The 14,837-nt window shown below is 35.3% G+C and overlaps 1 protein-coding gene across 1 annotated transcript in view; it reads left to right on the plus strand.

The window, feature by feature from the left end:
* Window positions 1-293: 293 nt before the first annotated feature.
* LOC148946235 (N6-Methyl-AMP deaminase-like) overlaps window positions 294-14,837 on the plus strand; it is a 37,804-nt gene continuing 23,260 nt past the window's right edge. The window contains exons 1-2 of the mRNA XM_089097881.1: window positions 294-414; window positions 6,388-6,530. Of these exons, the coding sequence (XP_088954007.1) occupies window positions 322-414; window positions 6,388-6,530 (236 nt within the window). The 5' untranslated portion in view covers window positions 294-321. The remainder of the gene's footprint in view (window positions 415-6,387; window positions 6,531-14,837) is intronic.

Here is a 14,837-nt window from a genome sequence, read left to right on the forward strand (position 1 = left end):
CATACGCCGGATTCCGGGAAATTGTGAGGCCAGACCTTGCCGTCAACCCAAGTCACGGTAAATTTAACGCTTGCATATTTATAATGGAATAAATAGACACCAGCCAGTGGAAATATGTCCTCTGTTCCTTTTTTGTTGACCTATATACTCTTAGTTGTCTATCTAGAAAGCACAAGTTTTGCCTTATGGCTGATTCACACGGATATGTTTTTCTATCAAAAACCTTGAAAGTTATTTCAAATGTGCTATACAGTAAAAATTCACACAAGGAGATGGCGCGCTAATCAGAGATTTTAAATTTAATCCCGGCTGCTTTCGAAAATGAGTTTAGCAGATTCTGCAGAAGAGAGACAGTTCAAAAGGAAACGACGTGAGCTCGATGGTAGTTCCACATTAATGAAGCTGCCCAAGATAGTGAGAAATATTTATTTTAATCTTTTAAGAGTAATGAAATGAAGAGGAAAGCTAATGTTTAGAATTACTAGCCTATGACCAACAACCTCATTGTGGCACTTAAGGCCATCACAGCTGTGTGCATTCCTCTTCTACCTGATATGTGTGAATTGTTGATGAGATATGTTGTGTAAGTTTTATATTAATGGACTATTCAGGTATCTAAGAAGGTAAATTTCTAGTGGATCATATAAGCCTAATTTGGCTAAGATGAAAGTGAAAACGCCATTTGATGCCTTTTTTATGCTCTTTAATAATTCAAGAATCACTTTTGGGGCTAATTGCATCATGAGTCCTTAAAGGGGCCCCAAAGGTATTTTATATGGATTATGAAAGAGCATAAAAAAAGCATCAAATGTGCTGCAAATTTACTATGAACTCTACCCTCCCAATCCCCCCACCCCCTAATGTGCAAATATATACCCTAAATTGGAATATACCCTGAATTTTCAACAGCAAAGTTTTGAATCACAAAATTTTGTGGTATTTTTTTGATGGTATTTGAAAAATTTGAAATTATAGGAAGACAGTTTGTATTTGAGTTGCCTGATAAATGAGGTTTGGATTGTTATAAATAAGTATCTTTAGAATATATTACTGTTGAACAACTTATTTATAAACTAGTGATAGGCTATGTTTTTAACCATTTTTCAATAGCTTAACTAGTGTTGATAACTTCTTTGTGTGGTTACAAAAATGGGTAAATTTTTAGCAGTTCATATTATTGACTTACAAATAAAGTGAATATACCACTTGATGCCTTTTTTATGCTCTTTATGACTATAATAATTGCTTCTATCAGAAATTCAAATTTACCCACCCCCACCCCTCTAATGTGCAAATATATACCCTGAATTGAAATATACAATGAATTGTTGATGGCAAAGCTTCAAATCACAAAATTCAGCACTATTTATAAGTTGTTAAACAGCATTTAGAAAACTTGAAATAGTAGGAAAATGTTTTATGTTTGAGTTGCCTACTAATGAGGTTTGAATTGTTATAAATAAGTGTTTTTGGAATATGTTACTTGTGAACAACTTATTTATAAACTATTTATATGTTTTTAACCACTTTTCAATAACTTAACTAGTGTTGATAACTTCTTTGTGTGGTTACAATTCAGAGTATATACTTGCAAATTAGGGGGTGGTGTGTGGGTAAATTTTAATTTCCAATAGAAGCAATTATTATATTCATAAAGAAATTAAAAAAGGCATTGAGTGGTATGTTCACTTTATTCCTAAGTCAATAAACTGCCAAAACTTTACCCAAAAATGAAATACCTTTGGGGCCCCTTTAAAGGCTCAAGATGCAATTAGCCCCAGAAGCAATTATCAAATTAGGCTATGAATTTTATTGCTAAGAAATCAACTTACCTCTATAGTCAGAATTGCATCCTGAATCCAAATTTAACATGCATTTGCATTGGAAATGAACTTTACCCCTGCCCCTATATATACCAATTCTGGGTATATATTTGGCCATTAGGGGGGTGAAGGTAAATTTCAAACTTAGCTCTATAGTCAGAATTGCATCCTGAATCCAAATTAACATTCATTTGTGTCAAAAATGAACTTTACCCCCCCCCTTCTAATATGGAAATATATACCCTTAATTAGTATATATAGGGGTGCAGGTAAAGTTCAACTCTGATGCAAATGAATGTGAAACTTGGAATCAGGCTGCAATTCCGTCTATACAGCTATTTTTATTTATTATTTATCTAAATATTCTATTAATATAAACCTTACCCAAGATGTTTTGCAATATTGGTAGTTGATTTAGGCTAATGAAAAGTGTAAGCCTACAAGCCTAGCTGTTCTGTACATTTGAACAATAGATTGTAATCATTTACTTGTACAAAGAAAGCATCAGTAAAGTCATACAGATAGCTTCCTATACTTCATTCTATTAAGGGAGCATCAATAAAGTCCAACAGAGGGTTTTTTATACTTCAGTCTATTAAGGAACAGTCTCAATAAAGTCATATAGATGGCTGAGCCTATGGTAACCAAAAGTTTAAAAGTGTGTTTCTTAAAAATTGGCTAATGAGAAAAAACTGTCATTTATGGCTGATTCCGGAATGATAATTATAATTTTCAGAGCCGAAATCTTAATAGCCTAGTAAAATGTTAGTATTGAAACATGTTTACAACAGAAATTTTCAAAAAGAGTCATAAAGCTCTAAAAAGTGATGTCAGTTTTGTTGTGGGGCCATTTTTCTATGATGTCTGATAAATATCTGACAGTATCAGCAGACAAAATGCTTGTGGGGCTCTGCTGTCTATGCAGATTCAAAATATGTATTCCTTCCAAATTAAATAGCCTACATGCAGAATAAAGATTTAATGCTTAGCTGATGTGCGGACATTCTGTTCTTCCATTGCTTTAGCTCCATCATGAATAGTTTTGACTCTTGCTGACCACCTAAAGGGTGCCAATCATAACATTAGAGGGGATAATGGTATTCAACTGTACTTTAGTTAGCCTATGCCAAGTTTATCACGTTCTTCCATTGCTTTAGCTCCATCATGAACAGTTTTGACTCTTGCTGACCACCTAAAGGGCACCAATCATAACATTAGAAGGGGTAATGGTATTTGAACTGTACTTTAGTTAGCCTACGTCAAGTCTTACCCCCAATGAAGGACTTGTCTATGCTTATTTGATGTTTTTAATGAACTAGCTTACCTGTTGTGCATTTCTGCAATCTCAGAAGGAAAAAAAAAAATCAAGGAATCATTTCCCCCTTCAAAACATCCCTCTAAAGAAAATTTGCCCCTGTAGAAAAATCTCCTCATCAAAAATTCCTACTTGAAAACTATCCCCTGCAAAAAATAGCATTTTAATAACACTGGGTGGGGGGGGGACTACTCCAATTCTTATTCTTGAAAAATCTTGGATTTTTTTTTAATAGTGATTAGTTATCTCATGAAATAGTTTCATGGTAATATATAAGTAAAGATTGATCCCTTCCAATAAAAAGAGAAGGAAAAAGGGGGATATTGATTCAACATGTAATTAAGACCCCAGAACAAATCTAAGATTTTGAATGGTATGGTCATGGATGCATTATCATGTATGAGTATGACCATATTGGAATAAAGTTCAACAAGAGTAAAAATGAATTTCTAGTTTTTAACCACTGTACTCAAGAGCCAATCTGTTTGTATCTGGGTGCCCACGTTGTTCATGAACAAGATCACCAAATGTGCACAAGAAAAATGTGCATGCAACACAAACTCTGTTGAAAGATTTTTCTTGCAAATAAGAGTAGGGAAGCATATGGCTGAAAAGGCTGCCTCTTTGGACTAGCAACACTGCTGTATTGACCAGATATGGAGTCACCAGCCCTTTAGATGCTATCCAAAGAAGAACTAAATTGTTTCAAGATGTGGTTAAATTTTGATTCTACTTTCCTGAAAGTATTTCTATAGGCTTGTCAATGGTTAAGTTCTGAATTTCTTTTCATTGTGTTTTTTTTCCCTACTCTGTCAGTTGTGTGCTTTTGTACATTATGATGGGCAATAAAAGTTTAATATAATTTCAATCCCCCCTTCCTTATGTGATTTTCTTAAAATAGAGGTCATAGCTTATCAGGAGCTCTTTTAAATTGAAATTTAAAAGTTCTAATGTTTTTGTTTTTTTTAAAGTTTCATAAGGAATCAAGTCAGAGCAAAGTTATGATGTCTTCCATTTTGTGCTGCAAAACAACAACTCATATATTTGAAAAGTAGCCTACAAGAAAAAAAAGAGTTTTTTGCCCATGGAACCCTTTTAGAGATTGCTTCATTCCATTTTCAAGTATTTATACCTCAAAGTAAAATGCATTGAAATTAAGCAAAGACAAGCTTTGGAGCAAAATTTGAAATAAGATGTTCATCAATTTGAAGATTTAAGACATACATTACAAAAAACTGTCTAATTAATAATATTTTACCTCTTGGCAGTGCAGATTCTCCTTCAGAGGCAATGGTTGGCAATTCTATGTTTTAATTGGCCCCATCCTCCCATTGGTTCACTAACATAAATTTATTTTGGAGGGAACACAATACCTAAAAGGGCCCAAATTTTGAAATAGTCAAACCTAAGTTAATTTTTTAGAAATAAGAAAGAAAATCTTGATGGTCAGGGCTGGTTTGGGCCCAAGCCAGGCAATCCCAAGAAAGTACCAACTGTTTGGAATGTCTATTCTATTTTTTTTTTAAGTGCCAAAATTCAAGAAAACTAGATTTGAATTAAACGAAAAATCCACAATAATAATTCTGGTAGGTAAACAGCTTTATATAAGGCATTTCCCCTGTAAAATAGTTCTTCTTCTATTCCTAATTTGTGGAGATTGTTTTAAATTTTGTGAAACTTTCTCCAGTGTGAAAAGAAATCCCATAAAGCACCCCAATTAATTATAAAGCAGATAAAGTAAAAAATATTCTTTTGTCATCCTTATTAAGAGTTTCAGTTTTGAGGTATTTGACATATGCCATTTTCATTTTCTTTATCAGCCAAACCATTTTTTAAAAGCTATGAAAACACAATAACCCTGATAAGGTTCATTTCCCAGCTCTGGTGAGCAAGATGGCATGTTTGGTTTTTATGAGTTGAGCCCAGACTTATTTAAATGTGACCAAACTCAAGGTTAATGATAACCTCAGTATTGATAACCCACAATATTGGCATTTAATTTTGTTGTAAAAAGTCAATGTATTGTTTGAAAATAGAGAACTATCTCCCCCCCCCCACTGCAGAAGAATACTTCTAGCTGTATATTCAATTGTTCCTGATGAATGAAAATTTAGGTTCATATTTAAATGAAATTTGTATATTATCTTGGTATAGAGATCAAATTTTGTTTAACACTTGATTTAGATGTACAGCTGAAATGTATCTAATAAAAACTAAATCTCTGTAAAGCCACCTACTCCTGGGCTTGCTTTCAAATTTACTTTCTGTGGTGGCTTCTACTTTTTTTTTCTTTAGAAGTCTAACTAATTGTGTTCACCTGTCTTTCCATTGGAATATGTTATCTCCCTGAAATAGTCTCCTGGTTATGTGATGGAAATGCTGTTTCCAAATGATCCATTTTTAGCTCAGTTTTACAAGGAAAGTCCAATAATAAACATCTATTAACTTTATAATTGAAGACTAGTCACACTTTCCCTTGGGGCTGGTTTATAAGGCCAAGTGCTCAAGCTTATTTAGGGCGTTTATGTGATAGTAGTGCTTACTTTTTTAGGATTATAAATGGAGCCACCATGAAAAAAATACTTCATTCACCGTTTGTGTTTAACTGTCCTACTGTACTGATGGATGAAGCCAGACAAATCACTAGAAGGCGTTTTTTTTTTAACCCTTTCTAACACAAAATATTTTTGCTTATCACTTTCCATGCAACCCCATAGCTTCAAACTGTAATTACTCAAATTTTGTTTATTCCAGTGAATGTTTTATGGTTTAGAATGGGCATATTAAGTAACACCCTAAAATATGTCTCTAAAGAATATTGTTAATCCTTAAGCACAAAGGAATGGATATGATGTGAAAGTTTTTAGTTTGAGTTTTGGTTTCAAGTTTTATGCTCCTAGAATGTCTAGAATGTTTTTAGTGTTTAGTGTTCCTATAATGTTACATTGCTGTTAAAACATTTGTGGATGCAAAACAGTACAGTCAGATTTTCTCCTACTTGTTGATAAGATAGAGTTCCTCTTGAATTGATCAGAACAATGTAAACATGCTTGTTGTTTTTAAGTTTTTGTTTTTATGGAATCCAAGAACTTTTCCAGCAAATTATTTGAGGAGAGCAGACTTTTCTTTCATTTTGTGTTCAACAAATTCTCATCAGTTGTCCTCTTCTTGATTGTAAACTCTTTTTTTAAAATGAGAACTAGAAGGGCAGCCTGCATGACTTATTAAATGCTGTCACTGTCATTCTAGGAGCTTCATGCTCACCTTAATGGCTCCTTGTCAAAAGAAACAATAAATATCTTGGCTTCAATGAAACCTGACAGTATGGATATGATTCGAAACGCTGATGATATGCTGTTGATTGGAGAGAATGAGCAAAAAACCCTTGAAGAGTATGGCAAGTTCTGCTACTAACTCATACTATTTTTATGACTTGTAAATTCTGATTTAAAAATTGATTTTTAAGAGTTAGGCCTAAATCGATTTGAGAGTTAAATTAAGAGCAAAGTAGGGAAGCTAAACAATTAAGTTGAGTTTGATAGTTTTATAACTCCTGTAAACAATTGTAAGGCTAATATCCTATGATAAACACAGAAACTTTTACAGCTAAATCTGAGAGTAAAGGTAAAGTACAGAATACAGCACTGGACTTTATAATTACTGCTGATGGTACTGATCTCCGTTTCATGGCCCTTAAGCCAGGAAGTGTGACGGTGGTGGGGGGGGGCAGCAATCAATTCCTTTCTCACATTCTTTCTGTTTATCTTCCCTGGATTTCTCCAGGTATCCATTTAGAGCTGGGTCAACTCTGGCTGAGCTTACAGAGTCACACCAATGACTCCCGTTCCAAACCAAATAACCAGCGACACCAGGACTTGAACCCCTGTCCTCACGGACAAAAGATATCAAGTCTACCGCACTAACCACTTGGTTAGGATGGATATCTTGGAGTGATAAACAAAAATAAATCAAGATGGATTTGGCTCACCATTGATTGACCAAAAGTCATGTAGCTATAGAGCTTTTTAGTAACTCAGGCCTCCCTCTGGGTTCATAATTATGAATAAAGTTCATATTTTTAACCTAGGTTCATAAATGGTTCATAATTTAGAAAAAAGCTTCGTAAAGTTCATATTTTTCTTGCAATCAGCTGGAAAGTACTTGTGGTTGCTATCTTTTTCCATATAAAGGACAAGCAAAGCAAACGTATGTGCAAGAGTTTTATTTAAAACGTTTCAAACTGTAACACTGCATGTTTTGTGAACATACATTTTCTTCTGTTCAAAAAGACATTGTTACATCTAACTTGGTTCCTATATTGCCCCTATATTTTCTAAGAAGATATAGTATACATAGATATAGATATTAGTTCTTGTACTAAGCTATCTTTTAGTCTTTTCCTTTTTCTGGCTTGAGTCTTTGCTACCTTCATAGAGTTTTCTAGTAGCAATATTCTTAAATAGTTGATTTAAGCTTATGAGCTGTAACATAACTTCTTGGCATAAGATCATAATTTGATTGATTATTATTTTTTTTTCTTTTTCTTTTTTTTTTTACATGGATTCACACTAATGCTTTTTCTCTTTTTTTAGGAAAGGTCTGCTGGTATATTAATGCTTTTTTTGCTTTGTGCCAATGGTTGCTTGGTTGCTGCTTAAGAGCTAAAAATGGGCAGATGCAAGTTTAATAGCGCATGGTTAAAAAAAGGACAATACTAAGCGCTTGGTCGGTGATTGGTGTGCAGGCAGTGTTAATAGTGACGAAGAAGCTTTCTGCAAAGTGTGTAACAAGAGCTTTATTATTAGAGCTTATTAGAGGATGGAACTCTATAATCCAACACTCAGAAGGCGAAAAGCATGTTTCGAACCTTAGAGTGAAACTGGACCCGCTCCAGCTTGTCTTGCAGACAACTAGCTTGTCAAACCCCGAATTAAATTTTATTTCTAGAAAGGACCAGGTCCTAAAGGCAGAGCTCATGTGGGCCATGAATAATATCATCAGTGATATAAGCGCTGCTTCCTGCAATGGCATTGCGAACATTTTTAAAGCTATGTTCCCTGGTGAAGTGTCGGCAGAACTCAGCCTTGGAGAGTCCAAGGTATCATACCTCATAACAGAGGCGCTGTCGCCCCATTTTCGCTAGGACCTTCTACGCGACATTGGATCTTCTTACTTGGCGTTGCTTTACGATGAGACTACAAATGTCAACGGTGCAAAGGAGTTGAATATCATTATTAGATACTGGTCGGAGACCGAAGAAAGAGTCTCTGTACGCCACCTACAGTCATTATTCATAGGACACGCAAAAGCAGAAGATTTACACCAGCACCTACTACAAGCTCGAAAGGATGCTAACCTTGATCTCCGTCAAGTCTTGATACTGGGAAGTGACGGACCTAATGTCAACAAGGAAGTTTGGAGGTTATTTGATTCCGAAGTTAGAACTCTGCGCAGCGACCAAGGCCTAGCTGACATTGGGACATGCAACATACACATAGTCCACAACGCTTTTTTGAAAGGTTTGGACCATCACGGATCCAAAGTTTCCGATTTTGCGATTTGAATTTTCTACTTCTTTAGTGGTTGGCCTGCCCGTTTAGAAGACTTTGGTACCATCCAGGAGAATCTCAAGCTTCCTTTACATCGTTTCCTGAAACATGTGCCAAGTCGATGGCTAGCCCTCGTTGTTTCAGCTGAGAGACTTGATGAGCAATGGGATGCTCTCGATGTGTATTTCTTGAAATTTTTCCCTAAGAAAAGACCAGAATTGATGAAGTCTAGTGGATACCGAGAGATATCTAGTAGTCTCCAGTTTACCACAACCAAAGCGTTATTCCTCTGTCATATCTTTCGGAAAGCTATTTGCTCAGTTCACAGAGTTGTTTCAACATGAATAACCACTTATCCACATTCTTTATGACGAAATGCGTCGACTAGTAATGATGACCACCAGCCGTTTTGTCAAGCTAAGTGATTTGACGGTTATTCAGAAGGGAAAAAAAAACTTTTTTTGAACTCTCCCATTCAAGCGGGGATTTTCTTTCATCCGATAAAGTAGCATGCGGTAAAGGTGTGGAAGAATGCCTGTCGAAGGTACAAAAAGTTGATGCTCTGAACTTCAGGAGTAGTGCCAGAACTGCTTACCTGGCCGCTTGCCGTCATATTGAAGAGAAATCACTAGGGCAAAGTGCCCTTCAGCATTTCTGGTGCTTGCGGTTGGATAATTCGAATCCTGAGACAAGATCAAGCCACTTGGTGAAAATCGTTCAATTTATGGCTTTCCGTGTGAATACTGAAGCTGCTATTGACGAATGGAACTGGCTCCAGCTGGAACCGAGTTTGCCTAAGAACGTGACTTCAGCAAGGATTGATGTCTCATGGAACTCGGTTTTTAGTCTGAAAAATCATCAAGAACAGACAAAATTTCCCCTTGTTTCAAAGATAGTAAAAGCAGCTCTCTGAATGTCGCATGGTGACGCTGACGTTGAACGTGATTTTTTCCGATCAGGACGGATCATGACCGAGGAAAAATCATCAATGAAAGTCAAAATGCTCAATGCTAAACTGATAGTCTCTGACGCTCTAAAGAAGTTTGAGAACAGGCCCAAGATAGTCCCTTTTACCAGAGAGCTGTTGAATTTGAGGCGAAATGTGTGCCAGAGCTATAAACTGTACCTTGAAGCTGAGTGATCTAGACAGGCTGAAGAGGAGCCCAAAAGGAAAGAAGAAGATGAGAAAAAAAAGAGGATGTTATCTGAGAAGATGACCATTGAACACATGGAAAAGGATTTGATTAAGAAGAAGTCAGTTGAAAAGAAGAAGAGACAAGTAGCAGAAAGGCTTTTTCAAGAAGCTAATGAGAAGCTGAAAAAAACCATGGATACCAAAAACTTCGTAGAAATACGCCTTGCACAATGTATGATTGAGGCTTTGAGCCAGAAGATGCGCGAAGAAGATGAGACAGCCAGAGAGGTTGAGTGGATACAAAGCAGGGTAAACAAACGAAAGTCGTCCTTAGTTTCGTCATATTTTGCCAAAAAAAGGAACAAGTAGAGTGGACTATTTTGTACTATTGTATTTTTTACTTTTATACAAATTAAACGCATTTAACTCAACTCATGAAAAAAAAAACAAGAAGAATATGTGCACCAGTAATGAAAACACCAAATGCCACTTTTTTGTGTCCACGGACAGTTTCTGAGGTGCACATATTGTAAATTTAGGTCCATAATAGATTCATAAAAAGTACAATCAAAAGTTCATAAAGTTCAAATTTTTATGATTAAAAGTTCATAAAGTTCATATTTTTCACAAAAAATCTAGCGGGAGGCCTGGTAACGAGATTTGAATAGAAATTGTAAGTTTTTAATCCCCTTGAAAACATGAAAATTATTACTTGAACACTTGTTTCTGACATTTCAAACCACCCCCTCCTAAGAAATACTTTAAGATATGCTCATTTTCTGTTATTTTTATCATTCTCAAAACATTGTCATACGAAATTAAACAAGGAAGGTGGCAATTCTCCCAACATTTAAGAGAGTTTAGGATAGAACTGTTAAAACACAGAATTTTGATTACAGTTTATCAAAGGAGCAGTTCAGCCCAAAAGTAACCAATTTTCTACTAAAAAAAGAATTTCAATAACAATTAATGCATCAAAAGAATTGGTTTTTTATGCTGATTTCAAATTTATAAATTCATTAAGTTTAGTGTTGTTTTTAAAAATCCACAAGCCTGAAAAAATTGACAAATTTTCTATAAAGGGGGAAAACACCCCCAAAAAGTCAAGTGATCTTAATAAAAATCAGACCATCAGATTCAACATATCAGAGAACACCACAGTAGAGGTTTCATGCTCCTATCTACAAAAATGTGGAATTTTGTACTAAGTGACTAAAAAGATTTGAGGTCAACTATTTCCCCCCCCCCGTGCCCTTTTTTCTCCAATGATATCTGATCAAAATTTTGAGATAGCCATTTCCCGTTATGCGTAGTTGAGAAGTCCAATAACTATGTATCTGGGGATAATATGACTCCCTACAGCCCCTGAGGAAAAAGCTGTAAGTTACACAGTTTGCCCATTGTTTACATATAATATTTGTTAGTGGAAAATAAGTGGAAATTTATTGGGAGGAATTTGCTGCAGGGGAGATTTCCTAACGGGAGAATTTTCTGTGGCAGGGGTGAACCCAGGGGAGGGGGATAACATGAACACATACCCGTCCCCTCCGAAATGCGGCAAATTTGTACATTCTTATAGATCTTGACTAATATGAAAGGATAATGTACACCGCAATTCTTATTGTGACAAGGATAAAAAATGAATTATTTATTATTTTTATAAAATAAAACTTAAAGTGAAACTGTCTTAAAAACTAACCAAATTCATTATGGGTTTTAATCCAATTGATATAAAGTAACGTATGCACAACAAGTAGGTAAAGTGTGATGATCTCCACTCGCTAATATTTGTTTTATGACAATGCTGTTGGAAACAAAGCCAGGCTGCCGCCAAATAAGCCATGTACAGTTATAACCTCTGACTCCTAAGATCGTTGAACTTCATTTAAATTACACGTGCTTGCTTTTTCAGTGTTTATATATTCTCTACACCCCTGTTTGTTAATTAATCGTTCATCATGTCAAAATGGAAATCAGCAGTTATAGATTTTTTCAAAAGGAACAGTTGGTTGATAGCAGATCTTAGTTGGTTGATACAAACCTTTGGTAAAATAAAAATATATTTAAAATACTTATGGGGGTAAGGCAGTGATGGAGCTTCATCTACGAGCGGCCAGTTTCAAGGTTGTGCTGATATAGTCCGTGAATGTTTTCCCCCATGTCGTCTATGTTCACTGTCCAAGTCACCCCTTAAATATAGCCCTGTGTTATGTGTACAGTATACCTGTTATAAGAAATTGTCTAGGAACTTTGAAAGAAGTCATTAATTTCTTTAGAATCTCACCTAACGCTTTGCAATTTTTGAACAAACTGTTCAAGAAAGTAGTCCTATCCCAGGGTCAAAAACAGCAAGATTGAACAAATTTTGTGAAACTAGAAACGAAGTAATCATTTCGCTAGAGATGTTCATTATTATCTGTAAGGCTATGGGGGAAATTCAAGAACATCCTGGTTCAGATTCTGAATCTTCAAGCATGGTTTATTCTTTGCTATCTGCTATTGAGAGATGCAGTTCTGTTGCAGCTACTTGCAGCTATGGTTAATGTCAGTAAAGTTTTTAGTCTGTCTCACAATTTGTCGATATCTTTGCAGTCAGAAACTATAGATCTCGTATACTTTCTCAAACACGCTGACGATCTTAAGAGCGAAGTTAGTTTCATGAGTGAAAGCAGTGAAGCTACGTTTGATCCACTTTTTACTGAAGTAACTGAACTGTGTCAAGATGCTGAAATCAGCATTAGAGTGCCCAGATGAGCTCCAAAGCAAACGTATAGGGATAATTACGGAACAGCAAAAGAGGACCCTGAAAAGTATTACCTACTTTCAGTGTTTATCCCATTTATGAACTACTTTCTGCAGCAGCTGCATCGGAGATTTCTTAGTCCCAGAAAGTTGCTGGAGTCACTGCAATACCTACTTCCTCAGCACTGTATTGCCCTTGACGAATAAAAAACAAAGAATGTATAAGATACTCTGACTAATTTTTGGGATCTTAATGCAGATAGCTATAGGGGAAGCTTGGAAGCTGAGTTAGCTTTATAGAGGAGAATATGGATACAGTAGGGAAACGTGACACCAAAATATTTCATAACGTGCTTAAAAGAATGTGAAAAGAACATTTTCCCCACTCTACATCAGTTTCTGAAGATTGGTGCAAGGATTCCCGTTACTACGGCTCAATGCAAGCGTTCTTTGTCTACCCTTAGAAGAGTGAAATCCTATGCCAGGAATGCCTCAGGTCAGGAACTGCTTAATGGATTGGCCTTATTATCCATACACAGGGATGCTCCAGGCAATGTAAAAGACGTTTTGTATAAACTAGCCCACAACAAAAAAGGTGGCTTGATTTTATTTTATAATTACACATTTACAGTGTTGTCTCAATAAAGAATGTACCTTATATTCTAAAAATTTGATTTATCCTTTTTAATCAGCACTACCATCCCTCAGTCACTTTATCCATCTCCCCGCAGAAAATTATCGCCGGGTTCCCCCTGTTCTATGGAAGAAAAGTTTCCGGAAGGATTTTACACAGGTAGGGGGGGGGGATTTCCTGGTATGATTTGGAAAATGGTCAGAAATGATCTTTTCCAAGTGAAAAAGAGGAGCAACATTAGAAACTTAAAACGAATGGAAAGTTTTTTGTACGAAAGGGGACTACCCCTTCCTCATCTCTTGCTCCTAACGCTAAAATTAAGCGTTTTGTGCCAATTATTTGAGAACAAGTCATGAAACACAAGAGCTGTTGAATTGAGATGATAAGTATTTTTAAGGAAATTTTTTCTTTTCTTTTCTTTTTTTTCCATCGGTTGTATTTCTCCTTTGGATTTTTGTGTACTCAAGGAGGTTCTAATCAATTTGATTGTCATTGTTTATTTTTCCGTCTTCAAATCTGGCTTATCTGAGTTATAAGGATATGAAAAGTGTCATAATATATTGTACAGATCTCATAGTGACAGTTAAAGAATATTTGTAATCCAATACTAGGATCACTGTTAACTTCAGTTTTATAATCCCAAGAAGAAGTTTGTTTTACAACAGAGAGGATGATATTAAATTGTTTTTCTTACATACAGAGACTGTTTTGGAGACTGGCTGCTTTTTTGAAGATTTGTGTAAAGTAACCATTAAAACTGGAATAAAAGGTCCTTTGAGTGATTCAAATTAGCCAAAGGTATCTATGTTAGTGTTAGTCTATTCGAACAAATACTACAAGCTACCCAAAGTTTCAATATATATTCTATAATTTCACCAATCGCTTCAAATAAAACAGATTAATTACCTCAAACATTAAAATGACATATGACAGCTCTAATATGCTAAAATGTTGGCCGTGAGCTGTCCCAGACAAGAAAATATAGCCTAAGAATATATTAATCGCACCCTTATGCATATAGAAAGAAAAGACATGAAATTGGTCAAACTGACCTTCAAAAAAAATTATATGTTAATGTCTCTTTGGTTATGGTTATTATTTACTAAAATAATTTGGTATTATTTTACATTGAATAGATGTGAAAACCTATGTTTTGAGTACAATAGAACAAGAAACTGGAATGGATTTTTCATTTGACTAGAAGTTAAAATAATATCAGCATGAAACTATTAGGTTCCAAAAAGTTTTTTCAAGGTGGAAGCATTGGCGCCCATAAGCTGAATTTTAGGGGGGGGGGGGTTCAGCTGGTCTAATCAGCATTTTTTCAAAGTTAATGTATAAACACTTTACATGTTAAACTTCCAAAAATTTTATTTAAGAGAAATGTAGTTACAAAAAAAATCTTGGTTACTGGAAGTTTTGGTTTTAACGTAGAACAAAATTGCTTCAGTGTTAATATATAGTACTTTACATTTTGTAATTTCAACAAGCTTCTGTACAAAATTTCTTGTTACAAGAAAACAAATTTGTGTTTGTAGAAAGTTGAGTTAGGGCAGAGGTCAGTGGGTCTTTTAACTTGTGTTGTATGGGGCAACTAAAGTCTTAAAAGTGCAATTTTAGGCCAATATTTTCAAACATT

This window comes from Artemia sp. Qi Xiang Cuo, chromosome 12, assembly GCF_049724085.1.
Source record: "Artemia sp. Qi Xiang Cuo chromosome 12, ASM4972408v1, whole genome shotgun sequence".
NCBI classification, from domain to species: domain Eukaryota; kingdom Metazoa; phylum Arthropoda; class Branchiopoda; order Anostraca; family Artemiidae; genus Artemia; species Artemia sp. Qi Xiang Cuo.